This window comes from Mus caroli, chromosome 9 (assembly GCF_900094665.2).
Source record: "Mus caroli chromosome 9, CAROLI_EIJ_v1.1, whole genome shotgun sequence".
NCBI lineage: Eukaryota > Metazoa > Chordata > Mammalia > Rodentia > Muridae > Mus > Mus caroli.
In genome coordinates this window covers 38,831,171-38,856,509 of record NC_034578.1, presented here as the reverse complement: position 1 = coordinate 38,856,509, position 25,339 = coordinate 38,831,171, and the positions used below count along the sequence as shown (strand labels likewise).

At 47.1% G+C, this 25,339-nt stretch overlaps 1 protein-coding gene across 1 annotated transcript in view; it reads left to right on the top strand.

Moving 5' to 3' along the window:
• Window positions 1–22,879, top strand: part of Sorl1 (sortilin related receptor 1) — a 155,911-nt gene extending 133,032 nt beyond the window's left edge. The window contains exons 36-48 of the mRNA XM_021171441.2: window positions 425–537; window positions 1,081–1,185; window positions 1,997–2,069; window positions 3,891–3,973; window positions 4,992–5,091; window positions 6,334–6,518; window positions 8,696–8,815; window positions 9,938–10,102; window positions 11,847–12,021; window positions 13,022–13,128; window positions 15,456–15,648; window positions 17,722–17,934; window positions 18,911–22,879. Of these exons, the coding sequence (XP_021027100.1) occupies window positions 425–537; window positions 1,081–1,185; window positions 1,997–2,069; window positions 3,891–3,973; window positions 4,992–5,091; window positions 6,334–6,518; window positions 8,696–8,815; window positions 9,938–10,102; window positions 11,847–12,021; window positions 13,022–13,128; window positions 15,456–15,648; window positions 17,722–17,934; window positions 18,911–18,978 (1,700 nt within the window). The 3' untranslated portion in view covers window positions 18,979–22,879. The remainder of the gene's footprint in view (window positions 1–424; window positions 538–1,080; window positions 1,186–1,996; window positions 2,070–3,890; window positions 3,974–4,991; window positions 5,092–6,333; window positions 6,519–8,695; window positions 8,816–9,937; window positions 10,103–11,846; window positions 12,022–13,021; window positions 13,129–15,455; window positions 15,649–17,721; window positions 17,935–18,910) is intronic.
• Window positions 22,880–25,339: the final 2,460 nt, after the last annotated feature.

Here is a 25,339-nt window from a genome sequence, read left to right as displayed (position 1 = left end):
TTGGATGTATGGACCCAGTAATGGGGATGCTGAGTCATAGCAAATACTTAGACTAGAGTTTGAGAAACCAAGATGTGGTGAGTGATAATCTCACCAGTAGGAGGTTCCTCTATCTCTGCCACTGTGTAAGGTTCTGTTGGCTTCTTGTCCTTCCTGATCGATGCTAGCCATGATTATTGGGTTAAATCTCATCATCTGGATTTGCACCACTTCATGATTATTGCTGTTACACTACTCTTTTCATAACTTACCTGTTGATTCCTATGACATTTAATTTTTCCTAAATTCATGTATCAGTCCTAACTGCTTGCTGGTAGAGTCTCTCTCTCTCTCTCTCTCTCTCTCTCTCTCTCTCTCTCTCTCCATATCTCTCTCCATATGAGCAAGTAATTTGAACATGGCTTCTGGCTTGGCTGTCTTCTAGTACCAGATGCCCCTCGGAATCTCCAGCTCTCCCTGAACAGTGAAGAGGAAGGTGTGATTCTCGGGCACTGGGCCCCTCCGGTTCACACCCATGGCCTCATCCGTGAGTACATTGTAAGTACTGTCCGGACATTGGTGTGGGTGTCAGAGAGCCTCAGGTCACTAGGGTGTGATTTGACGCTGTGGAGAATGACCCCATCTGCCAGGTTGCTGCCCATCTCTCTTGCCTTCTTTTCCCATGGCCGTGATGAAATATCCTGACAAAGCAACTTAAGTGGCAAAGGTTTGCTCACTGCTCAAGAATACAGTCCATAGTGGCAGGAAGTTCAGGGACCTAAGAGCTGAAATAGCCGGGCCCTCTGCATCTGTAGTTGGGAAGCAGCAGTGGGTGCCGGTGCTCAGTTCACTTTCTCCGTCTGTACAGTCCAGCATCCAGCCCAAGAAAAGGATGTGCTAGCTACATCCCACTTAGTCTAATCAAGATAAACACCTGCAGGGATGCGCACAGTGTCCTCTCCCAGGGGAGTCTAGATCCTCTCAAGTTGCCAATTAACACTAGCAGCGCCCTACCTTCCCTTCCCTGTGTGAGCCTTTACAAGGCATTAGCAGGCTGGATCTCTGATTACCTCTTCCTTATGCTGATACTTCTCCCTGTAGGTGGAATACAGCAGGAGTGGCTCCAAGATGTGGGCCTCCCAGAGAGCTGCTAGCAACTCTACAGAAATAAAGAACTTACTGCTCAATGCCCTCTACACCGTCAGAGTGAGTGTCCACGTCCTCTCCAGCCACTGGCCAGTCCCAAAGCACAGGGAGGTGGCTCCCTTTGTCAGCTCTATGCTTACACTCAAGAGATGAGTCTTAGAGTTCTTCCCAATACCTAGTTCGTCCCACTTCCCTCTGAGAGAACGAGGAGCTTGTGGGAATGTAGCCCTCCCTGCTTCTAACCAGACACTGTTGTCTCTGGGTCTGTACTTTTGTATACACCCGTTTCTCCTTATCATTAGCTATGGGCGAGACGGTGCTGAGTGGAAGTTATAAACCAATTTTGTGAGGTTCTTATGACATGCAGCCAGTATAAGTATATTTAGCAGGAAGGAGATAGATTTTATGTAAAAGGTATTTACTCAAGCCATTAAGACACCCTCCACCCCGCCTCCGGAGATTCCTTGTACTGAGTTTCTCTAGGACTCCTTTCATATGGGTGTACATATGTCTTAAAGATCTCACTCACACACACATGCATATACACACAAACACACTCACACATACTCACACTCACATATTCACACTCACACATACACACACACACACCTGCCCTTTAGAAGAATCTGAATATCAATAGGATATATTACATATAAAATAGAAATTTTATATCCTTAAGACTACTATAATTCTTTTTGTCTTGAGGCCCTCTTATTTCATTTGCTGGGGCCTCTGTATATCCCAGGTCACTCTGTCTATATTTTTATTTTCTGCCCCTCACTGCTAAAGTCTTAGCCATTTAGCTTGTTCAGAATTCTTACTGTATGGTGTGTTACTTTTATTTCCTATTAACTCACTCTGATTTGAAAAGGTGGCTGCGGTGACTAGTCGTGGGATAGGAAACTGGAGCGATTCTAAGTCCATCACCACAATAAAAGGAAAAGGTAAGTGATTCCAGTGCCTGCAGGTTTATACAAGAGAGAAGGAAGCCTTGGTAAGGACCTGCATTGAGGTGGAAAGGAGCCGCATAGGTTAGAAAGCTCCTCAGAGCCTCCTCTTCCACAGCACAGACATCCTTCGGGGCCATAAAAGTGTGAAGTCTTCTTGGGCAGCCATTGGGTGTATTTTTCCAAGCACTGATTGACAGAAGTCATTACGCCAGGTCCCTTGTGTGAGCTCGTGCAACTTCTAACACAGGAGTCCCTTTTCACTAAGGCTGGACACAGTTTGCACACTCATTTGTGAGTTGTTAAGGCACCTCACTGATGTTTGTTCCCCTCCTTAGGTTACACTGACTATGTCAGGGCTAGGGGTGACACATAGCCTTGAGGCTGACCCTCACTGTTCATCACCCATGATCTAACTATGGTGTGTCACTTGCCCTGGGACACACTTAAATGGCAACGCTGGGGCTAGAGCTGTACATGCCTGACTCCAAAGCCTGTGTTCTTACCCTTCCTGCTACACACCTCCCCAGGGCTGAGCTCCCCGGGCCTGCTGGGCTGCTCCCCATCCTGTATGTGGACCTCCTGGGGCTCTGACTTTTGTCCTTCGTGTCACTCCATCCTTGGTACCTCGTGGGAAGCAGACACTCAGTTGGAGGGTGAGGGGGTTGAAGCATCTGGGTGAAGGGCCCCAGCCCCCCCTGAGCCCTGGAGGGAAGCCCATCCTCTTGAGTGGTTTTCTCAGCATAGCTGTGGCGCCGAGGACTTCTACCCCAGGGCCTGGCGGATATTAAAACCGCCTGATCTCTGTGGCATGGGATGCTTTTGGGTGATTCTGCTTTCTCCCGAGTCTGAGAAGTTCTGAGACTCCCTTCGGTAACTCTAAATCCCTTGGGACTGTGATGATCAGGGTAGGAAGCAGCCAGAGTTAATGCTGCTGGCTAATCTGTAGGCAGAATGCTGGCAGGTTATAAAGAGGCCACACCGAAGCCACTGTTTAATGAGAGCCTATTGTCTCTGTGTAAATCTGGACCAAAGTCTACAGACCATCCACATCTAAAAGAAGGGGGTTTGGAAGACCACCCTATTCCTGCATTCAGTAACCACAATCAAATCTGCATCTGAAAATCATCCCGAGCTGGGGTTTCCTTTATTCTCTCCCTGTGGTTTGGCCAAGTCTCAGCTCCTCATGTGCTCTGCTAGGCTGTGTGTAGAGAGGGTAGCTCTGTACTGCACCAAAGAGCATTGCCGTGAAATACCTCTGACCTGGGGTCTTATGACTTTGGAAGAAAGATGAAGGACAAAGAGCGTTGATGTCAGCCAGGCTCATTCACAATGGGTGCCACAGGTTAGCATGGGCACCAGTGAGCAGGCTGCCATGTGTGGTGTGCTTCTGGAGAGTTGTGACCATGGTCACCATGATTGTAGTCAAAGCTGACTTTTCCATAGCACCACACGCTGTCCTTCAGAAAGGACCCAAGGGGGCTGGAACATTGTTGTTCCCCATAGAGATATCACTCACAGGGATCATGACTCTTCAAGAGCCAGGCTGAAGTTGTCTACGTGGGGACGTTGGTACAGTGACATGTATCTGCTCACCCTAATTGCCAGGCCAGCTGACTGAGTCAAGTTTGTTGTGTATTCGCCAAGCAACAGTGGAGCCTGCCTCAGTCAGGGACGTGATGGTAAAAGATGGATGGTTAAAGGCAGCTGGGGTGCCCTTTATTCCCCTCCTGAAAGACTACTTTGTCTGTTGAGATGAAAGCTGTGAAGTCCCGCCTTCCACGGTGTGGTTTCTCTCTGATTCTTCTCTCTTTTCAGTGATCCAAGCACCCAATATCCACATTGACAGCTACGATGAAAATTCTCTGAGCTTTACCCTGACCATGGATGGTGACATCAAGGTAATTCAGAGTTCCCAGGCTCCGGGTGGGTCTTTCCTTTGTGCAGGAACACATACGTCTTAGTGCGGGGAGATTAGGGACATGAAGGACCTAATCTGGCAGTGCTGAAATACCAGACCACGGTTGTTTTCTTTCCCCCCTCGAAAAACAACTTGAGTCTCCACATGTAATTATTCTGCCTCAGCCTGGTGCCTTTCTTCTTTAACCATATAATTAAATGGTTCACGGCTCCAGTGCATAGAAAGACTTGGTGCTAAGAGAATATGTGTACCCTGTAATTTTCAGCTTTATTGGATTTCCGGGTCCTCGCTCTAATGCTGGAGTTCCCATTGTGGTAGGGCAAGCTTGTGGGGACAATGAGATGCCTTGGAAACCCATATGCTTTGTGTCTGTCATAACCATGCAGTCTCCCCTCCTCTGCCTCCACTGGTCCCTTGCAGCACCCGCCTGCATAACCCGCTCTACCATGGTTTCCTGTCCCTGTGATCTTGCGAACTGAAACCCACTTCAATAATATCGTTTCCCATCTGCTGGTTCCTCTCTCCATCCCTCCCTATGATGTTGTGACAGGATGGTCTTCAGAGTCTCTGTGCCACTCACTTAAGTACATTTACAATCCTGTCTGTTCTTGGTTTTCAAAGAGGACTAATAGAACAGAAAGATGCCTTTGAATGGACCTTTGTCACTAGTGTTTGGTCATCAAGACTTTTTTTTTTCTTGTTTTCCCACATGTAATGATTTTTAGTTCAGAATCCTCTCTAACGGAGAACTTGGGGAAGGTAGTCTTTTCTGATTTTGTGGGTCTTTATGTTGACCTCTTGACCTTGCCTAAGAGCACAACCTGAACTGAGATAGCCCATTAACGTCCACTTACTATAAATAACTGAAGCTTATTAAAAATCAGAAGAAACACCTGTCCACTGAAAGAGGCCAGGCATCTGAAGAGGCCAGTTGTGCCGGGTGTAGTCTTTGTGTCTGCGTCAGGAGATCATGTCTCACGCGTTCTGGTTCTTGGCAGGTCAATGGCTACGTGGTGAACCTTTTCTGGTCATTTGATGCCCACAAACAAGAAAAGAAAACCCTGAGCTTCCGTGGAGGGAGTGCACTGTCACACAAAGGTAACAAACACCCCGAGTTACGGTGTGTGCCAGCAGGAAGGCACAAGCTAGACCAGTGCTTTCCTGGGAGTGGAGCTTGGCAGAGTGGGGCCGGGTATGCGAGGGGGTTTTCTCTAGAGATGATTTCATATAGACAGTCCTTGCCCAAGAAGAAGCTCTAAGGAGCCAGATTGACCCTTGCTAGGTGCTTATACACTGTAAGAATCCATCCAGAGTCCATTGCCTGCTTCCTGTCTAGTTTGACAGCCCCTCAGCTAGTAAGAGGTAGCACAAGCCCTACTGAGTGATTGTCCTTCGGTAAAGACTTGTCAACTACACAGAAGAACAAACTTACCCTGTGCAAAGTGCAAGCCCTATTGAGATTCCTTAGCCTGGAGATGATCTCACGGGAAGATTCTAATGTATTTCTAAGAGAAAAACCTTCAATACCAAAGGCTGCTTGTGGGTGCTGTGAGTGGCTTGGGAGCTTTCTCCAGTCCTCTTCTTCCAGACCGTTTGCAAGGACTGTCACTCACAGGTTTATCCCCTCCTCCTTAGTCTTATGAAAGAGATCACGAGTACTGTCAACATCGCACTGTCATCATCATCGTTATTTATTATTATTACATTTTGTCTGTGCTGGGGATTAAACCCAGGTCCTTGTGCATGCTAGGCAAATCCTTGACAAACGAATTAGCTCACAGCCCTTGGTTTTTCATATACCATATTAGCTCAGGTTGGCCTGGCACTCACTTTGTAGCTCAGACTGACCTCATATTGACAGTTCTCCTGTCTTAACCAGTTGAGTGCTTGGGTTGCAGCTCTGACTTTAACTGGGACTGCGCTCATGAACATGGCTTGGTTGATCATTTACTGGGGCAAGGGCAGTTGCTCAGTGGCTAAACTGAAGAAAAGGACTCCCCACTCCCCTGCCAGGGCTTTACTGTAGCAGACCATGGATGTCCTTGTTCATAGATATTGAGACCCTCTCTGGTTTCCTGGGATAGTTGGGTCGATGGGTGTGAGTCTCAAGTCTCCTGCTCCACAAGGCCAAATAACTGCAGGAATGTTGTGACAATTGTATGCCCACAGTCAGCTTTAGACGTTACCTAGTCTTTCGGACATACGTTGCTAAATACTAATGAATAGTAAATGAATTTGCAAACTATTGAAAAATGGGGTGCGTGTAAACCCAACCAAATCCTTGACTGTCACCCCATGTCAGCCCTCCAGCCATGGCATCCCCCTTCCTTCTTTTCACAGTTAGCAATCTGACAGCTCATACATCCTATGAGATTTCTGCCTGGGCCAAGACAGACTTGGGGGATAGCCCACTGGCCTTTGAGCACATCTTGACCAGAGGCATCAGTCCACCAGCTCCTAGTCTCAAAGCCAAGGCCATCAATCAGACTGCAGTGGAGTGCATCTGGACTGGCCCCAAGAATGTGGTAAGTGGACAAGAATGACCATCCCCAGGTAGTCTGAATCCTCTCCTAGCCTAAGCCCCCAGACAGCCATGGCGCTCTCTTCCCTGCTGCTCTTGCTTCTTTTCCTTGCCTAGACACAAGTCACTTGCCAGGCCAGCACGGGATTGCCCCCTGGAGGGACCTGACATCCCAGATCTCCCCCCATATCCCTGGCCTCACTTTGCTGTCCTCAGAGATGCTCCCAGATATTTGTCACGGGCTAGGCCACATGTGATGGAGTGCTGCATTTATGCCCTAAGGAGCCCATCCTGAGCGGTGGGCTTGGTCACATCTTTTAGTTTACTAGCCTCTGCTCTTTTATATGGCTCACCGTGTGATGCTGAGCAGAAGACGGTGACAAAGATCCCCATCCCCGCTCTGCACACCACCCCTGCTTGCAGCATGAGGAGAGTCTACCACAGGCAGTCACTATTCTCTATTAAGAGGCTCAGCGTGGTGCTGGCCCACGTCTCCCACTGAGCAGCCCTCCAGAAGGAACACGGTATAGCCTTCAAAACAGCGGAGCAGCCCACAGGGCTAGGACCTCTCTTTATGTGCCCTATGTGCCGCCATAGCCTGGCTTGGGCATTCACTGGTCACACACAGCACCTTTCATAGGGGATGAGTGAAATGAGGCCTACTGTGGGCAGCCATATCCTGCTCCCGTCTCGTCACTGAGCATTCTGGCAGCGCTCGCGGTTGTCTTCTTCACCATCTGTGAGGGACTTTTCTTGTCTCCCAACTCCTCCCACGCTCTGGGGACTCATCCTAGTCACCCCACCTCCTGCTCCACAGGCCTGATTATAATGAGATCATCCTCCTTCTGAGCACCGGGCCCCCCACGTAAGCCCTGAGCCTCACTTTTTCCTTTTTCGCTATCCTGTGTGCATTTGCTTTCTGTCCTCGGGATACCCTCAGTTCTTCTCTTCCCGGCTCCTTTCAGTTAACCGATCCCTGGGAGGCCACCTTTCCTCTCTCATTACCTAAGATCCCTCTTCTCCAAACTTCCAGCTGCTGAGCAGAGTTACAGGAAGTGGACACCCCCTGTCAGTCCCCTCTCTGTGCCCAGGACACCTGCAGACATACACTCTCTTTCTTCAGGAACCTGGCCTCCTGTGCATATACTCAGGGGAGGAAGGATTCTGATCCTACTTTCTCTCCTTCCCGTGTAAACACACTCAGCTGTCATTCCTTGCCTGTATTCTTAGCCCGGTTCCCAGTTCCCCAGTTTAAGATTCCCTCATTCTACGTGGACCCGTAGAATGTGCTTTAAGCATGCCCTTCCTTGGTCAAATGAAGTTCAAAGCCTCTATTGAAGCAAGACACTTTCACCCTGGAAGGGGCATAGGCCTTGCCATCTCCAGCCAATGGTGTGCATCTTCAAGGTCTTCTCAAGGGCAGACAGCCTGCTATGCATCTTCAAGGGCAGACAGCCTGTTGGGGCTGCAGTTCTGGGGCTGCAGTTCATTTTCTGCATTCCAGGCAGCAGGAGTGGGAGGGGGGCAGCGGAGAGGGGGAAGATAGGCAGTTCTGCTACTAAAAGAGCCTTCTGGACCACCCTACAGAGCACTTCTACTTACATCTCATTGGCTGACACCTTGTTACTGGCTCTTCCAGCTTCCAGGGTGGTAGAGAAAGCAGGGCTCTACTAAAGGGAAAGGGGGGTGCTGGGAAGGCTGGCTGTGTCTGTCCTCCTGTGTCCGGTCCTCATGCTGCTGAGATTCCCATGCTGACTTGACAACTTCCACGGCTTCCCACCCCACAGTGTAGCCACTCAGCTCCCCTGTCTCTGCTGTATGATTGTATGATGTCACTGCCCCTTGACGAGCCCCTCTCTGCCCTGACACCTCATTCAGGCCTCGGGACAACATCCAGTGCTTCTCATTTGCTCTTGTAGAGGAACAGGTGATTTTTTCCTTGTCTGCCCATCCCTCCTCAAGCAGAGGCTCTTTGTGAACAGGAGCTGCCCCAGGGTCACTTTTGCAGGTGCACACCAGGCGTGCCCATTCCTAAGTATGCTCAGCATACTAAAGGTGGAGGGAGTATTTCTCTGGGTACTTTACAAGCACTTCCAAGGTTTTAAGGTAGCAATTTCAAACCATGGGGACACACACAGACCCATCAGCTGACGGCCTTTCCCCTTCTCTGCCTTTTTCTAGGTGTATGGTATTTTCTATGCCACATCCTTCCTTGACCTCTACCGAAACCCTAAGAGCGTAACTACTTCGCTCCACAATAAGACAGTCATCGTCAGCAAGGATGAGCAGTATCTGTTTCTGGTAAGCTTTCTCCACCAGAGAACAGGAGTTCCAGTATTTTAAGGGGATTTATTAAGCCTCAGGGCTCTTGAGCTCAACCCTAGAATGAGAGGGACCTGGGGACCTGGATTTGTCTTCTGTGTAAGTTCCCACAGCCAGTTTCCTAAGTGCAGCTTAGTGGTGGAGCATTGGTCACTAGGTAAATGAATCACAAGTTCAGATAAATAAAATGTCTGTGTCAAATCCACCCCTAGCGTCTAATGTCTATAGTGTTACACGTATGCTTGCCAAACTGTGGAGAAAGGGGTGTGGGCTGTCCTGCTTTGCTTTCTACTGCTGAGACGAAGAACGCCATGGCCAAAAGCATCTTACAGGTTAGAGTCCATCACGGAGGGCACTTGAGGCAGGAAGCCAGAGGCAGCCAGAGCTGATGCAGAGGCCACAGAGGAGGGCTGCTTCAATGGCTTGCCTCCTGAGACTTGCTGAGTCTGCTTTCATATAGAACCCAGGCCCACCTGCCAGAGTGGCACTGCCCATAGTGGACTGGTCATATCAATTCTCAATCAAGAAAACGCCCTACAGACTTTGTCACAGGCTAAGCGATGGAGATAATTTCTCACCTGATGTTCCCTCTTTCCAGATGACTCTAACATGTGCAAGGTTAACTAAACAAATGAAGCTAGCACATTGGCCAGTATTACTTATTGAGTACAAAAGATCCGATACAACCCTGAATCTTTCAAGGAAAGATTGATAAAATAAATTATGGCTTAATCCATGGAGTAGAATATAGATCAACTGTCCAAAAGAAGGCAGTGATGAATGTATCCATATGGGAAAAAAAATCAGAATCCATATTATTAACTTTTAGGAGGGAAAGCATGGTTGTGTGAAAAAGATTTTTACAGATAGGCTGCACACACACACACGCGCGTGTATGTGTGTGTGTGTGTGTGTGTGTGTGTGTGTGTGTGTATGCTTACATATGTTTAGGGCATTTCTGGTCAGAGAACTATTTCATATTATTTTGTGCTAACCAAATTTTAATTGTGATCATGTGTCTTTAGCTTATTGAAAAGCAGTTGAAGAGAGGTTGTATGAGCCTGTGTGTTATTGTTTTTCCTGTGTGTGCTTGGGCCCTAGGTCCGGGTATTGATCCCTTACCAAGGGCCATCTTCTGACTACGTTGTAGTAAAGATGATCCCAGACAGCAGGCTTCCACCTCGGCACCTGCACGCGGTCCACATAGGCAAAACCTCAGCACTCATCAAATGGGAATCGCCCTATGACTCTCCTGACCAGGACTTGGTGAGTCAGCAAGGGATGTGTGTGTGTGTGTGTGTGTGTGTGTGTGTGTGTGTGTGTGTGTGCGCGCGCGCGCTCGCGCACGCGTGTGCATGCATGTGCGAGGGCTACTGTGCCCATTCTTGGCTTGCTCAGGGACAGGGAACGGGGTGGAAAGGATCTGCTACTATAACAGGTAACACAGGCATAGTAGCTCAGCTCAACAGGCCTTGTCCCCATGTCTGTGTGGTCAAAGACAGACCTTCACAGGGACCCCTTCTGAGTTGGCCCTCCTCCATCATTTCCTGCCACCATAGTTCTTGGTCCTCTCTCACCTACCCATGTCCCCTTCATTAGCTGGAGCTCAGCACATGAAGACCTGCAGGCCAAATCCAACCTATGGATGATTTTTTTAAATTAATGTTTAATTGGAACTAGGCCACACCCATCTGCGTATGTAAGACCTGTGTCTGTTTTTTGTGCCACTTGTAGTAGGATTATTTGTGGTCCTAAGGAGTAATTGAGGTCCTAAGACCTTCAGCTCCTAAAATACCTACCATCTGGATTTTTTTTCCAGAGAGCTTGCTCTCCCTTGCTAAAAATAAAAGTTCAAGGCACCAATCCTAGAAACACCTGCACTGTTCCTTACTCCGGACTGCCGTGACCTCTGTGCCTCACCCGATACAGTACCCAAGCAGTGGGGTTCCCTCTTGGCTGCTGAGTCTCATATACTTCCCAGTGATTGAGTTCCCTGGCCATCCTATGTCCTTCCCTCTGCACTCCCTGTATGAGGAGCGGCCTGGGAGAGAGCAGGTGGGGCTCTTTGTGCTTTAGTGCTGGGGTTGAACATCTCATCCAGCGCCTTTGGCCTTCCCTCTGACAGTGTCCAGAAACTGTTGACAGGATGAAGAGACCGAAGCTAGCTCCTGACGCCACGATAAATGTGGCTTTCCCTAGAGTATTTTGCTTTCCTCCCAGCTTTTCACTCCCTCCTCTTCCTTTTGCATAATCCTGTTTCTCTGCCTTTCTCTTTTTCCTTTTTTTCTTATCTCCCTTTCTCCTTTCTTTTTCTTTCTCTTTTTTTCTTCCCTTTCCCTTCTCACCCCTCATCTAGTTGATACTTATGCATACTTGTGACAGACCCTGGCTGTCCCAAAGGGCGTTAAGTTTTTCCAAAAGGCATTAAAACTTTGAAGTTCAGAATAGTCAACCCCATGCCTGAGTTCCATATCCAACTACATGTTGGGAGGATATGAAAAAAGAAAGTGTCTGTATGGAGCGCACAGACATTGTCTCTTATTATTTCCCGAACAAGGTGGTAAGTTAACTGCCCCATGGCTGTGGTGGTGTGAATAAGAATGGCTCCCATAGGGTCATATTTGAATATTCAGTCACCTGGGGGTGGAACTGTTTGAAAGGATTAGAAGGTTTAGGGGGTGTGGCCTCGTTGGAAGAAGTGTGTCCCTACAAGTGAGCTTTGAGGATTCAGGAGGTTTGGGGATCAGGAAGTAAAACTGTCAGCTATGGCTTCAGCACCAGTTGTACAGCCATGCTCCCCACCATGGTGAGCATGGCCTAACCTCTGAAACTGTAAATGCTTTCTTTTATAAGAGTGGCCTTGGCCATGATGTTGCTGTACAGCGATACAACCGTGACTAAAACAATGGTATTTACCTTGTGTTAAGTAGTGTTGACAATCAGTAGCTGATTTAAAGTGAAAGGGCCTTACTTCTGGCTGCTACTTAGAGCCTCCCTCTGCCTGTCTTAGTTCTACGCCATTGCAGTGAAAGATCTGATCAGGAAGACGGACAGGAGCTACAAAGTCAGATCCCACAACAGCACTGTGGAGTTCAGCCTTAGCAAGCTGGAACCTGGAGGGAAATACCACATCATTGTCCAGCTGGGAAACATGAGCAAGGATTCCAGCATAAAAATCACCACAGGTAAGCGTTGCTACACGGTAAGCGACCGCATCACTGCAGCCTGGGCATAGAGGAGGGTCATGGCATCTTAAGACACGCAAGCGCTCTCCTTCTCTGCCCATGCTACAGCAGACCCAGGCAGGAATGTAGGTTTTCCTGAGCTGTGGAACTATGGCTCAGTGGGCAGAGAAAGACTCTGTATATAAATAAGACTCTGTATATAAATATGTGTATTTATATACAATATAACATATATGATAAATCTATAATATATCTTTACAAAAGACTTCGAGAAAACAGAAAATAAGAGAACACATACATCATAAGTCCGTGGTGTGTGTGTGTGTGTGTGTGTGTGCGTGCAATTCGAGGACTTAAACTCAAGAGTGTCTAGAATACTAACTGGACAAGCACTCTACCACTGAGCTGCATCCAACTTCTGAGTCTTTTTCACACTACCCTCCCTTAGTGTGTCTTACGAGAGGCATGCTCAAGAGAGTTAAGGAACCTGACAGCATTTCCCAGCTGACAGTGGTCCTCTTGTTGATCAGGCAGCTAGGATGGAGGGTAACAAAGCTATGGGCTAGACGGTCAGTTAGGGTCCTGTCTGATGAGTGAGTCATGAACTCAGTTGCCTCCATAGCGGCAAACACTATCAACGGTTGTCTCGTGGGTCCAGGCCTGGTGATGATGTGGTGGACTGGGACCAGTCTCCTTGTCCACCTCAGGGTCCTGTGTCCAGACATAACTTGTTCTCCTTGTTCCTTGCTGCCTCTGCCTGTCATCTGTTTCTGTCTGGCCTCGATTCCCAGGGGCTATAATTTTAGATACTGTCCAAGATCTCATGGTTAAAGGACTAATAACAGTGACAGCTGAGGCCACACAGAGCAGCATCCGTGTTTTATCTTTGTTCTCCCAGCCCTTGGATGCTGGGAGCAATTTTAGCCTTTTTTCTAGACGAGGAGACAAAAGATCTGGTACCTGCCTACTAACGGCAACTTGCTTAATCTTGCACTCTCAGTTTCGTTATCAGCACCTGATGCCTTAAAAATCATAACGGAAAACGACCACGTTCTCCTCTTTTGGAAAAGCCTAGCGTTGAAGGAAAAGCAGTTCAATGAAACCAGGGTAAGTTCCTCATGCGGCCTCGGTCACTGTGGAGCCCTGGCTACCGTCACTCTGCTTTAGAGATCGGTTCATGGCAGGCAGCGTGAAGAAGGAAAGAAGGAAGGAAGGGAGGGAGGGAGGGAGGGAGGGAGGAACCAGGGGGAGCAGGTGTGAGAATGTAAGGACCACGTGCTGATGAGTGAGATGTTTATATTAAGCTCAAGAATGCCTGCACTCAGCACTCACCAGCCACACACTTGTCCTCAGAAGAGAGCAGTGAGTGGGGGACCCTCGGTGCTTCCTGAAGCCGGACTGTGCTCAGCGTTAGAACCGAGTGTGCCTCCCTTTCCCGGCCCTTTGACAGCTGGGCTAAGGTTCCAGCACCAGGAAACTGAGCCACACTCTCAACCTAGCACCTACCTTGTCACGGTCTCCCCGGAGTAATTAGAAGGAGCAAGAAGTACATGAAGATACTTTGTTGGCTTGTGGGGGAAAAAAAAACAAAAAAAAAAACCAAGAAAATAAAACCCTTTGTTTTGCTATTGGCAGGCCAGTACTCTGTCCACCATGGGAAGGAAGGAGTTGTGAGACCCAAGTGATTTACCCAGGAGGGTGGACTCATTATTAGTGGAGCTGGCTTGGTCCCCTTGAAAGAAAAGTATGAGCACAGTAGGGCTGTGAGCGCAGTAAGGCTGTGAGGATCAGCTACCATCACCTGGAGGAACAGTGTGGGCGAAGAGCCCAAGGGTTTCAAGGGTTTAAAGCAGTGTAATGTGAGAGCCAGGCTCTCACCCCGGAAGTCTTCCCCGTCTGTGAGAGTCCTCACAGCTCCCATATCTGGGATATCTACGTGGTAAATTTCCTTAAGAGTATCAAATCTACCCAGAAATACTCCAGTATTGAAAAGTGTAGTGAACAGTAAGGTATTCCAGCAGCCATGAGCAGGAAAAAAACAAAACAAAACAGCCCCTAGCAAGCCAGTGACAGAGACATGGAGCCCTAGTGTGAGGGGCAGCTGGGGATGACCCTCTGGGAGTATAAGTTAGTTCAAAGTTTTGGAAGTCTCTTTGGTACTACTTATCAGAAACATTGAAACATTCACATTCCCTGACCTAGTTATTCTAAGACTTTACTCTTGAGAAAAGCAATGCATTAAAATTTGATAGAGTCTACTTCATGCTAGGAGGAAGAAACATAAATGCCTAACAGGAAGTAGAGGTGGCTTGTATACATTGTATCATTTTTCATTGCTTCCTTGTAACATATTTTACAAATGTTCCACACTGGATTCACACCAGATAGTAAATACTGATGACTAGCTTGTAAGAGGAGGTACAGGTGTGGGATGCCAGGCAGGTGTTGGGAAGCCCATCTTGGCATCCGGTTGCCATTACGGGAGCCTATCTGGGCAGCAGAAGCCCAGCTTTGAGTTGACAGTACAGGTCAGGGTTCCATTTCTAATGGAGGGTGCTGGCACAGGTATAGTGAGATCGCCTCTCCTCCTCCTGGCTTAACATTAGACACAGGTCCATGGAGTAGGAACAGACACTGACAATGTGGGGGGCTCCACTGGGGACAGAGTTTGGCACTGGATGGTTTGGAGGGCAGCAGGGAACCTGGCCACCAGCCTGATCCCAGCTGGCATCTGGGGTCTGGCCTATCACTTTCCTAGCGCAACGGTCAGGGATTTCCTGAGGTGACAAGGGGAGAGATTATTTCATCCTATCCTCCTTAGAAGCATGTAAGCAGGTTGAAATGTGTTTTAGAAAGATCATCAGAAAAAAGCTTAGTGCTTCTAAGCCCACAACCTGCTTAAGTGCTTCTGTGTCTTAAGTGCATCAGGCTGTCTGGCTCTGGGATCAGGCTAGAAAGAGCTAGAAAGCAAGGAGACAGGAAATGAATGAGAGCAGTCTTCCAACACTCTGTCGTAGGGAGGCGCCTACCTCCCTTTCTGATTGCATGTTCCCCCCGGGCTTGCCTGCACCCACTGCCACCAGGGGGTGTCGCTAGTCAGATCCCCTCACTGCACAGCATCACTGAGATGCCCAGGCTCTTTGAGGCATAGGACACAGCAGCTGCCGCCCGAGCTTTGAGTATGTGATGGTTGAGATGGCTCTCCAGCTGCCATACCTTGCACCTTTTTCTTACGCACGTTGTAAGTAGGGTAAGTCCTGTTTTCTGAATTTAATATCACAATCATATCATCGAAAGAACTATCAAGAAAACTGAAGTATATTAGCATACATAAAAGCCCGCAGTAAGGTATCACCTTTAGCTGGAGCTAGTGACAGAAACCATCAGGTCCCTTATTCAAACCTCTGAATGGTCCAGTGTGTGCTTGTTTACAGGGCTATGAGATCCACATGTTTGACAGTGCTGTGAATCTCACCGCTTACCTCGGGAATACTACGGACAATTTCTTTAAAGTGTCCAACCTGAAGATGGGTCATAACTACACTTTCACGGTCCAAGCGCGGTGTCTCTTTGGTAGCCAGCTCTGTGGGGAGCCCGCCGTGCTGCTGTACGATGAGCTGAGCTCAGGTGAGTCTCCCTGTGGCCGCCGTCCTCTCTGGGTCCTGGGCTGAGGACGGAGAGGCAGGGGCTGGTTTTCCTGATAATCTTTCTAAAACACGTTTCAAGTACTGCCTGTGTGCCAGAGAAAGTCACTTAGGCGCCAACTTAGTTGGGTACTGATGTAGTTGATCAATACGTCTTGAGCACCCATGGTACCGTGATCGCAAGGTACCCCGTTGAGCGGTGTTTTAGTTACTTTCTTTTCTTGTTACTGTGACTAGATATGATACGAGAAGTAAGTTGAGAGTGGAAGGATTTGGCTGGCGGTTTGAGGAGATAGAGTTCATCACAGAGAAGAAAGCATGGCAGCCGGAGCCTGAGGCAGGGGCCCAGGGCTCATTAGCATTTAGGAGGCAGAAGTGGACAGTTGGCGCTTGGCTCCTCCCTTTTCCTCCTCCATTACATCCAAGCACCAAGCCCATGGGGACAGTGCCACCCACATTAAAGGTGGGTCTTTCCCCTCACTTCCTCTGAAAGACCCTCGCAGAAACACCCAGAAACATGTCTCAAGTCTTTCGTAGGATGGAGTAACTGCAGTCAAGATGACAAGGAAGACTGGCATCAGGCCAGATGAGCAGGAGTTTTGTTGGTGGCTTTTGTCTCCGAGCCTTCAGGATGCTAACAGACCTGTAGTTGTCCATGTCATCAGCTCACCCCATCTTGTACTGTTAGCACTTCCTGAGAGTGGATACTTCCTTCCTCTGCCTCCCTCTGGAGAGTCATGGCAGAGTCAAGGCCCTGGGAAAGTCCTACAGAAAACAAACGGCAAAACTCCTGATAATAGACTTTCTCTTTAATAAGCCCTGGTTCTAAACAAAACCACTTTTTATTAGTCTGTGCAATACACATTGGAAAAATGACCATGAATTCCCTGACAGCTGGTCCAGCCACTCCTCCAAGCTCTACCCAGGGAGGATTCCTTTAATTTATCACCTTACCATCTGGGATAGGCTGGAAAATATTAATATTAATTTCCTGGTTAGAAAAGGAGAGAAATTTAGAGAGCATACATACTGAATTTCTAGATTAAGCTCACAAGAAATGGCTGTTCTCTGGTCCATTTTAATGGGCATTCTATCTGCCAGAATCCCTGCCTTCTCTGAGATCTCCCCCCAAACCAGGAAACAACCCCAAGGTCTATAGAGACTATGCCTAAGGAAAGTCTGCCTCCTTTGCTAAAACTGATTCGAGACCTCCATATCCCTGCCCCAAGTTCAGGCTAGCTCCAAGATCTGTAATGAGCGGTGTTTACTCACTCTCAAGACCATGGCCCTTACAGGTGTGGAGCTGAAGAACGGGGACTGGCCTTTCTTCAGAGCCCCAGTGGGTACCGGATCTGTCAGTGAGCCATCTAAAGCCAAAGCCAGCATTTGTGTAAGACCTTGAGAAGGCAGCATCATTGTCGGGTTATAGACAGCTGAGCCGCTTAGGAGTGATGTCAGCTGTATACAGAAACACTGTTTCTCTTTTTGTACTTAAGAGAAAGAGGGGGGAAAACCATAAAACTTCATGAGCTGTTGAGGCACTGCTGCAGTAAAGGAATCTCGTTTATATCACTTAACGGAGCTTCAGGTAATTGCAATGTAGAGTGACTTTGGTGCCAAGTAGGGGAAATAATTGCAATCTCGTTAATTAGTGGTCTGATTTCACATCCTCTTATGTAAGGCAAGCAAGCGGCCTTAAGTAATAATGCTAATGAAATCAGCGTTGATGCCCCAACAAAGGTCTCCCTTCCAAGAGATTATCTAAATAACCAACAAGGCAGTGATTAGGAGTCTAATGTAATTACTGTATTTGCATGTGCAAGGCCCACGGTCTACGGGCTCATGGTAAGTACTTGGGAAACATCAGCCTTCACGCATGTGCTGGAACATGCCACATAAGAAAAGCAAGCTGGTTTGTTGGAACCCTTGTAAACACTGGGCTTTTTGTTTTTCTATTTTGGTGGGTGGGCGGGGCATGGGGAAGTTGCCTGGTCCATCCTTCTCTGGCTGGCCCTCAGGTAGGAGGCTCACTGACTGGGATTGGTTGCCTCCACAGGTGCAGATGCAGCAGTGATCCAGGCTGCCCGGTCTACTGATGTTGCAGCTGTGGTGGTTCCCATCCTGTTCCTGATCCTGCTGAGCCTGGGTGTCGGCTTTGCCATCCTCTACACAAAGCACCGTCGCTTACAGAGCAGCTTCAGCGCTTTCGCCAATAGCCACTACAGCTCCAGGCTGGGCTCGGCCATCTTCTCCTCAGGGGATGACCTAGGTAAGTAAGCAGGGGTACCAGGGGCAAATGAGCACCACGAAGTGGGGGAAGACTCAGTACATCCTTTCAGGACAGGTGTCTCTCCAGTGCTCCTGCTCCTGAGATCTTTGCCTTTTCTTGTTCCTTAATCAGAACGCCATATTCTCTGTAGTTGTATAGTCCTGGCCCCAAACAGGGGAGAAGCCCTTCAGTCAGCCACGCCTGTCTCCTTGGCCCAACCTATACAGGCTTCTTACTCTGTGGGGTTATGCACAGTAAGGGGAAGGGAAATCGTTGGATCCCTATGAGATGGCCTTGCATGCTACCAGCCCTAAACTGACAGAGCTAGGAGCCAGGTCATGTAATGTAGAGGATGTGGGAAAGACTTCCCACAACATCAAGGCACCGGATGTGAGTTTGTGGGTTTACTTCTCCTATAGACTAGTTGTTGCTGCTTTTCTGTTTATCAAGCAGTATGCTTTCCACTCTAGTGATGCTATGAGATCATCTGTATTCCCTTTCTAGGTGCAGCAAGCACCAGGAGCACCCTGAATGACTAGGGTGCCTCCTTTTGGTTGGTCTATTAGGATGACATTTAATAGTCACTAAAGGCTAAGACCAGGAGTCTCAAAGGGACAGCCAGGGAGCCTGGGAGGCTGCCCTCAGGATTCTTAAACCACCCCCCTGCCCCCCAGTCTCCATTTCCTCAGAACAGTCCAGATTCAGAAATGTAGACAGAGATAAGCCAAGTAAGAGAAACCAACACACCCATTTAGCTGTAGGAGATGAGAGTCACCCTTCTACAGGTTTTACTCGAAATGACTATTTATTAAATTAGTGCGGTCATCTAGGGATGGGGAGAGGGTAACTGGTAACCTGGAACATGGCTAGTTAGTGTTGGTTTAGCCGGGGTTCGGCAGGCACGGGCAGGGTGGAGGCATGCGGGCCGTTTAGAACTCTACCGGAACTCACCAAGGCCTGACTGTTTTATCTTCAGGAGAGGACGATGAAGATGCTCCCATGATTACTGGATTCTCAGACGATGTCCCCATGGTGATAGCGTGAAGAGCTTTTCTCATTAGAAACCAAATGGTGTAAATATTTTATTTGATAAAGATAGTTGATGGTTTATTTTAAAAGATGCACTTTGAGTTGCAATATGTTATTTTTATATGGGCCAAAACTACAAAAAAAAAAAAAAAAGAGGAAAGGAAGGAATGAATAAACTTTGTAGTATCAACTGTGAACTTGAAACCAGGTTGATTTTAGTAACCACATTCTTTGATTTGACATCGATGTCATCTTACAGGGCTGCGCTTGCTGGGCATGCTTTTAAGTCTGTGAGATCATTTTGCTTCATTAAGTTGACCATTCTTTTTGTTTTTCTAAGACACAGAAATGTATTTAATAAAACCTTCAAGAGAGAGTAATGGACGGAGTGCATTCTCCTTGAAAACTGCTCAGAGTTTACGTCTCGTTTGGGTTTAGTTTACATAAGTATGTGGGTGTCTTGTGGGGGAAGGGTTCTGTGCTCTTGTTTTTGTTAATTTATTGGAACTCTGTATAAGGCCATATTTTAGTGGCTGTCTGAAACCCCGTGTGTGAAGGGCCCCTTGCCCAACAGGGTTGAGGTGGGGAGCAAGAGCAATCTGTTTTTATTTGCTCATGTGTCAGGGTCAGGTGTTTGGCAGAAGAGAATTCTAGGTTACTGCTAGATTCCAATTCAACTGCCCTGTAGCCTGGGAAGCCCTGCAAGCCATAGCCTCCTGTCTTCTAGGAATCCGTGGGCTTTTACTGTGCATGTCTCTGTACAAAGTGTACCTCTGGAAGCTGCCAAGTGATAACACTGCTTTCTTATACACTGGGATCATTGTCACTTGAAAAAAAAAAAAACATTATTGTGGTTGTGGGAGAAAGTTCTAGATCTGTGCCATAATAGGTATGCATTGCAATTGTATGCCATGTCTCCATTTTAAATTTGAGTTTTCCTTTCGTTTTTACTCACCACCAAAGAATCTCAAATGTAAAATTTTATATTGGGTTTTAAAAACTGACGTGTCCATTCTGATATATGCAGTCATTTTGAATTTGGTCTGTGCCTTCTCTGGATCCCTTCCCTTTCGTTCCACCTCCCTAGCCTGTGCCCCAAGCCATCCATAGAGAGTCTGTAGGTATTGCCAGGGATGGAGAAGATCTAAGCATTTGACTTCCCCATCCGTAGATTTGTTCATTTGCTTTCTCTGTGAAACGCCATGATTGTCTAAACAAGTCTCCCCTCTGCCCCGATCCCTTTGTATCAAGTCAATGGCCACTTGAAAGTTCTGTGGACTCCCTTGTGGCCTCAACCCGTTCGCCCTTCAGCCTGTCGTCCTTCAGGCACCGACGTCCAACCTGCAGTGACCTGTGCTGTATGAACAACCTCACTGAGGATTTCCTCCCAGCGGAAAAGCAGCAAGCTCTGCGAATATCCCAAAGTTATGCCTCTGAACACATGTCTTCTATATGCAAGTTTTGTGAAACCTGCCTCCTTCCCGTGCAATGTGTCCCTCCTCACAAGTGCTTAGTTTCTGTGAACTAGAAGTATCATTCTTGGGTGGAAATAGGTCTCAGTTTACCTGAGCTGAGGGTTGTTTGGAAAATAAGAGCCAATTTTTCTTAGAATATATATGTATTTCAAATGAGCATTTGACCTGTAGATACATAGTGTGCCGTTTGGCCAGAGCTCCTGGTGTCAAATGCTGGGAACAAGGAGTCTTCTTACAAATTATTTTTCTCCTCTTTCCTCTCGCCCTCTCTTTCACTATTTTCCCCCCAGACTGGAATTTCCTCAGCTTTATCTTGTCTTGCTTTGAAGTTTTGCTCAATGTTCCTCCCTTCCTACCACTTCCACTTAAATAAAGTCTTTAAGTAGCTGAAGGATTAACAGTCTGGTGGGAGGCAAGCCATTGAACTGAACCACTAGGAAAGTATATTTTCTTCTTTTCTTTTCCTGCCAAGTTTTCGGTGGCATTTGTAGAAGCTGGTGTGAAAGGCTAGGAGGCATTGTTTTCTATTATTCCTCAGTGAAGCCTTTTCCCAGAGCATATGTCTCCGGAAGGCAGTGTGGGTTCTTGCCAAGCATCAGAACCAGTCTCCAGGGCCTCCCGACGCTGATCCATAGTACTGTACAGACCCACTGCCACCCCTCTCCTCGGAAGATGCACTGTGCTGTTTGAAAACATGTAGCCATTTAAGGCTAGAGTATTTTATATAAATAGAAGAGCTTAGGTCCTGAAGACCAAGGCAGATAGATGCAGCTATGTGTACATTGTATATTTTTGTGAACTTCTCAAGCACGCACTCCCGTTTCCCTCTGCTTTGCGGAGGTGTTGATGTATCCCTGCCGTCTGCAAGAGTCCAGAGGCTGGACTGACAGTAGGAAGTAGAAATAAGCTATGTGTAGTCTTGGAAAGTTCCCACCTCACAGGAAATGAAACCTAGGGAACACCAGGTACTCGGCGCCCTGTGGACTGTGTGGAAACTGATTTTTCTTTTTTCTATATTGAATACCCTTTGAGATTTGTGTGGGACATGGGTCTATGTGGGTTTAGTGACAGAGAAGAGTTCCTCCAAGGACACTTGGAGAGGGGCCACATGTGAGGAGACAGGTGAAAAGTCTCCATCACTGCTTGGTGCCTGGCAAGCTAGAGAGGTCAGCCTGCTGCCAGGCAACTGGCTGTCTTTGGGAGGAGTGGCTCTTAAGACTCTACCTCTGATTGCATCACTAGGACTAACTACAAGCTGGCTGGGGATACTCCCTTGTGTGTTCTGTCCTATCCAGATGGCCTGCTAGATTGAATTATACTCTCCAACACAGAACAGGCCCTTTAGAAGGCACTAGGTGTCTGGAGGTGAGCTAGGAAGGCCAATGGTATGTTGAGCCCTTTACAAATAAGCACCAGTGTCTCTTTGGTGCACCTTGCCTTCAGATGCCCCTGGTCATCAGCACAACTAGCAAGACCCTAGTCCCCTGGTTCCACACCCATCTCATATGTTAGTTCTCTGTCCCATGAAGAGGGCCATGGTGAGTTCTCGAGAATTCTCTTTCCTTCAGCAGAGAGGTGAGGGACTCGGACATATATCTAAGTTGAATAGCATCCCCATCGCAGCTGTAAGAATTGAGCTGCAGAAGCTACCCTCTGTCGGGATTGTATCTCGACATCCCTGTCGCGTTTTTCTTAGCTGGAGTGTGTGCTGCCTTTCAGGTACAACTTTTATGTAATAAAAGCCAGAGCATTAAGCTTATATAGACTACTTTCTATGCAAGACAGAGCTATGGACTAGGTTGCAGGAAATGTGCACTGTTGGCTCCACAGACAAGAAGCGCATTGTCAGAATAGCATCACTGAACGGAGCAGAGGGAGGACCAGTTGCATGTGTTTCTGCCCACTCATTTTGAGCAGCCATATTATAAATTGGATCATCAGAGCTGAGTGACAACCCGAGAATGGTACTGGTTTCATGTGTGTGAGGACTTCATCGACTGAACATGGATGCCAGAGCAGAGCATCAATTCCCTCAGAGATTCCATGTCACTCCTCGATGAAGACTCTTGTTGAGACTTACTAAACACTTTAGGCGCAGTCGGGAGGATCTGCAGCAAAATAAAGGCCTGTTCTGCTCTTATTTAACATGAAGCACTGTGTACTTGTTTCTCTCCAAAGTAAAATTAGATTATTTATAACTTCGATCGCCTCGGCTAGGTCTCCAAGTCACTGATTTCTGCTGAAGATTTTACTACGTTGTTGCACAACTTTAAGATTTTTTTTTTTTTGTCTCGGTGTCAACCTTTTTCACTGAATAAAAATTTAACTGGGTTAAAAAAAAATGAAAAAAAATAAAGGCACCACCATCACCTATTTAAATATCCACTGTGTGTGTCGTAAAGTTGTTCTTTTGAGTGCAATAAAGATAGCTTAACACAGTCTCCAAAGCAGCAGCTGATTTGTCTCTTTGAAGGGGGTATTTATGTCATAGAGGAGAGAACATTAAGGCCTGGGATAATTTTGTTATTAAGGAGCTAGTCTCAGATGGCGGATCCTGGAAGAACACAAAGTCTTACGCTGGCAGATGAGTGGGAAGGGGTGGTAGTGGCTGCTTGGAAGTAAATAGAATTATTCCGTAGGGGGTGTTGGCTCAAGTGCCTTGCTGAGAAATGTACCTGTGTATGGGACAATCTGTTAAGGAGGTGAGTTTTGTATCTGTGAGAAGAAAGTACAGCAGTGAAGGTGAGCTGGGTGCCTAAGAACACGTCTTACACACAGTGAGCCCGAGAGAGAAACATTGCATTTATCTCCTAAGGACCACGGAGCAGCAGCAGCCATCTCATAACTGTGGATCAGGAGATGGTCAGAGCAAGTTGTTTCCCTGCTGTCTTAGTTTGGGTTTCATTGCTGTGAGAGACACCATGACCAGAGCAACTCTGATAAAGAAAAAAAACATTTCATTGGGGTTGGTTTACAGTTTCATAGGTTCACTCCATTATCATGGTGGGAAGCGTGGCAGCATGGGGGCAGCCATGGTGCTAGAGGAGCCAAGAGGTCTACATCTTAATCCGAAGAAAGCAGAGAGAAACTGTGTACCACACTAGCATGAGCATATATGAGACCTCAAAGCCCACCTCCACAGTAACACACTCCTTCAAACAAGGCCACACCTGTTCTGATAAGGCCACACATATCCTAATAGGATCACTCCCTATAGCCCAAGCTTTCAAACACATGAGTCTGGGAGCCATCCCTATTCAAACCACACATGCTATCTGGGTGAATATACCTGATTATGACCTAAACTTGAGTTTTCAAGACTGTGCAATGTGCTTGTATATTCTTTTCTCAGGGCCAAACACACCCTAAGCAACCTCATGAAACTGGCATGTAACATCACACCATCTAGCTAAAGAGTACCCATGGAAAACTCCTGTCACCCGAGGAGGTCACAGGCCAATGTTATCTTCCCACTGTGGGAAGAGCTGCCTAGGAAGCCACTCATAGACAAGTCATAACTTAGTGGGCAGGCATGAAGGACAAAGGAAGGAGAAAGAAGCTGAGCTAAATTTGTGGTTGCTCAATAAATAGTGAACAAGTTATGGATACTATACCAGGAAACCCTCGCTCCACTTGGACCCTTAAAGTTGTCACTCCGTGCAGCCCTTTCTATTGGAAAGGTCTTGCCAGCGGGCTCTAAAGCTGATAGGACTGGGATGCTATCAATGGCTGCCACTTTAACCCGTCTGCTTTGTTCTGGAACCAGTTCCTCCCATATAACACTGTAGATGGCATTAACACATCCAGACTGCATTAAAATAGAAAGGTGTGAGAGTCATTTTATGTCTAGGTTACCTTGCCTACTATGCACTGATTTCAAATTTTAACTCTGAGGGACATTTTCTGACTCTTAGGGACACATCTCTACTCGTGCCCCATTCTGACTTCATCTGTCAGCTGTGGTCATGTGATGCCAGCCCTCATCCCTGCTGAGCCTACAGCAAATTGAAACCAGGAAGAAATGCTAAGGAAATGCAAGAACCCTGACATGAACAGAACGGCAAAAGCCTTGGAATTACAGCACCTTTCTTAGAAGGCAATTCCAGTCAACACAGCTTATCAGAGCCATTTAGCATTAGACAGTCTCACACAGTACAGCCCATCTACTTAAATAATAATTAAAGTTTAGTTAAGATGTAATTTTATATGTACAGTGTTTTGTCTATATGTATGTCTGTGCATCACATGCATACCAGAAGAGCAGATCAGATCCCCTGGAACTGGAGTTACAGATCATTGTGAGCTGTGGTATAGGTGCTGGGGATTGAACCCAAGTCCTCTAGAAGAGCAGCCAGTACTGTAAAAACTGAGCCATCTCTCCAGCCTGATTCTCTTCTTTTGAATCTACATTTGTTAGTTACTATACTAAACCATTTATGAAAAGGTCTTTAATTCTGAAAATGATTATTTGGTTTAGGTATGAATCTTTCCTTTAAAGAAGACAGTCTTAGCTGTCACATATCATAACATGACAGTTCGGATGAGCTAATTAAACTCCATCCATTCTTAAGCTGTGCTGTTAATGGCCATGCTGTTTTGTCCCATCCTTAAGGGTGATGTCATCTATATAGATTCTCTTTTTTGTTGTTGCTTTGTTTTGGTTGAGTTTTTTTCTTTCAAGATAGAGTCTCTCTGTGTAGCCCTGGCTGTCCTGGAACTCACTTTGTAGACCAGGCTGGCCTCGAACTCAGAGATCCGCCTGCCTCTGCCTCTGAGTGCTGGGATTAAAGGCATGCGCTGCCACGCCTGACTTTATTTAGGCACTCTTAAAAATCACAGGTCATGCATTTTTAGAAACATTTCAACTAGAAAATTTTAAAATTCAGAGGGATAAATAAACA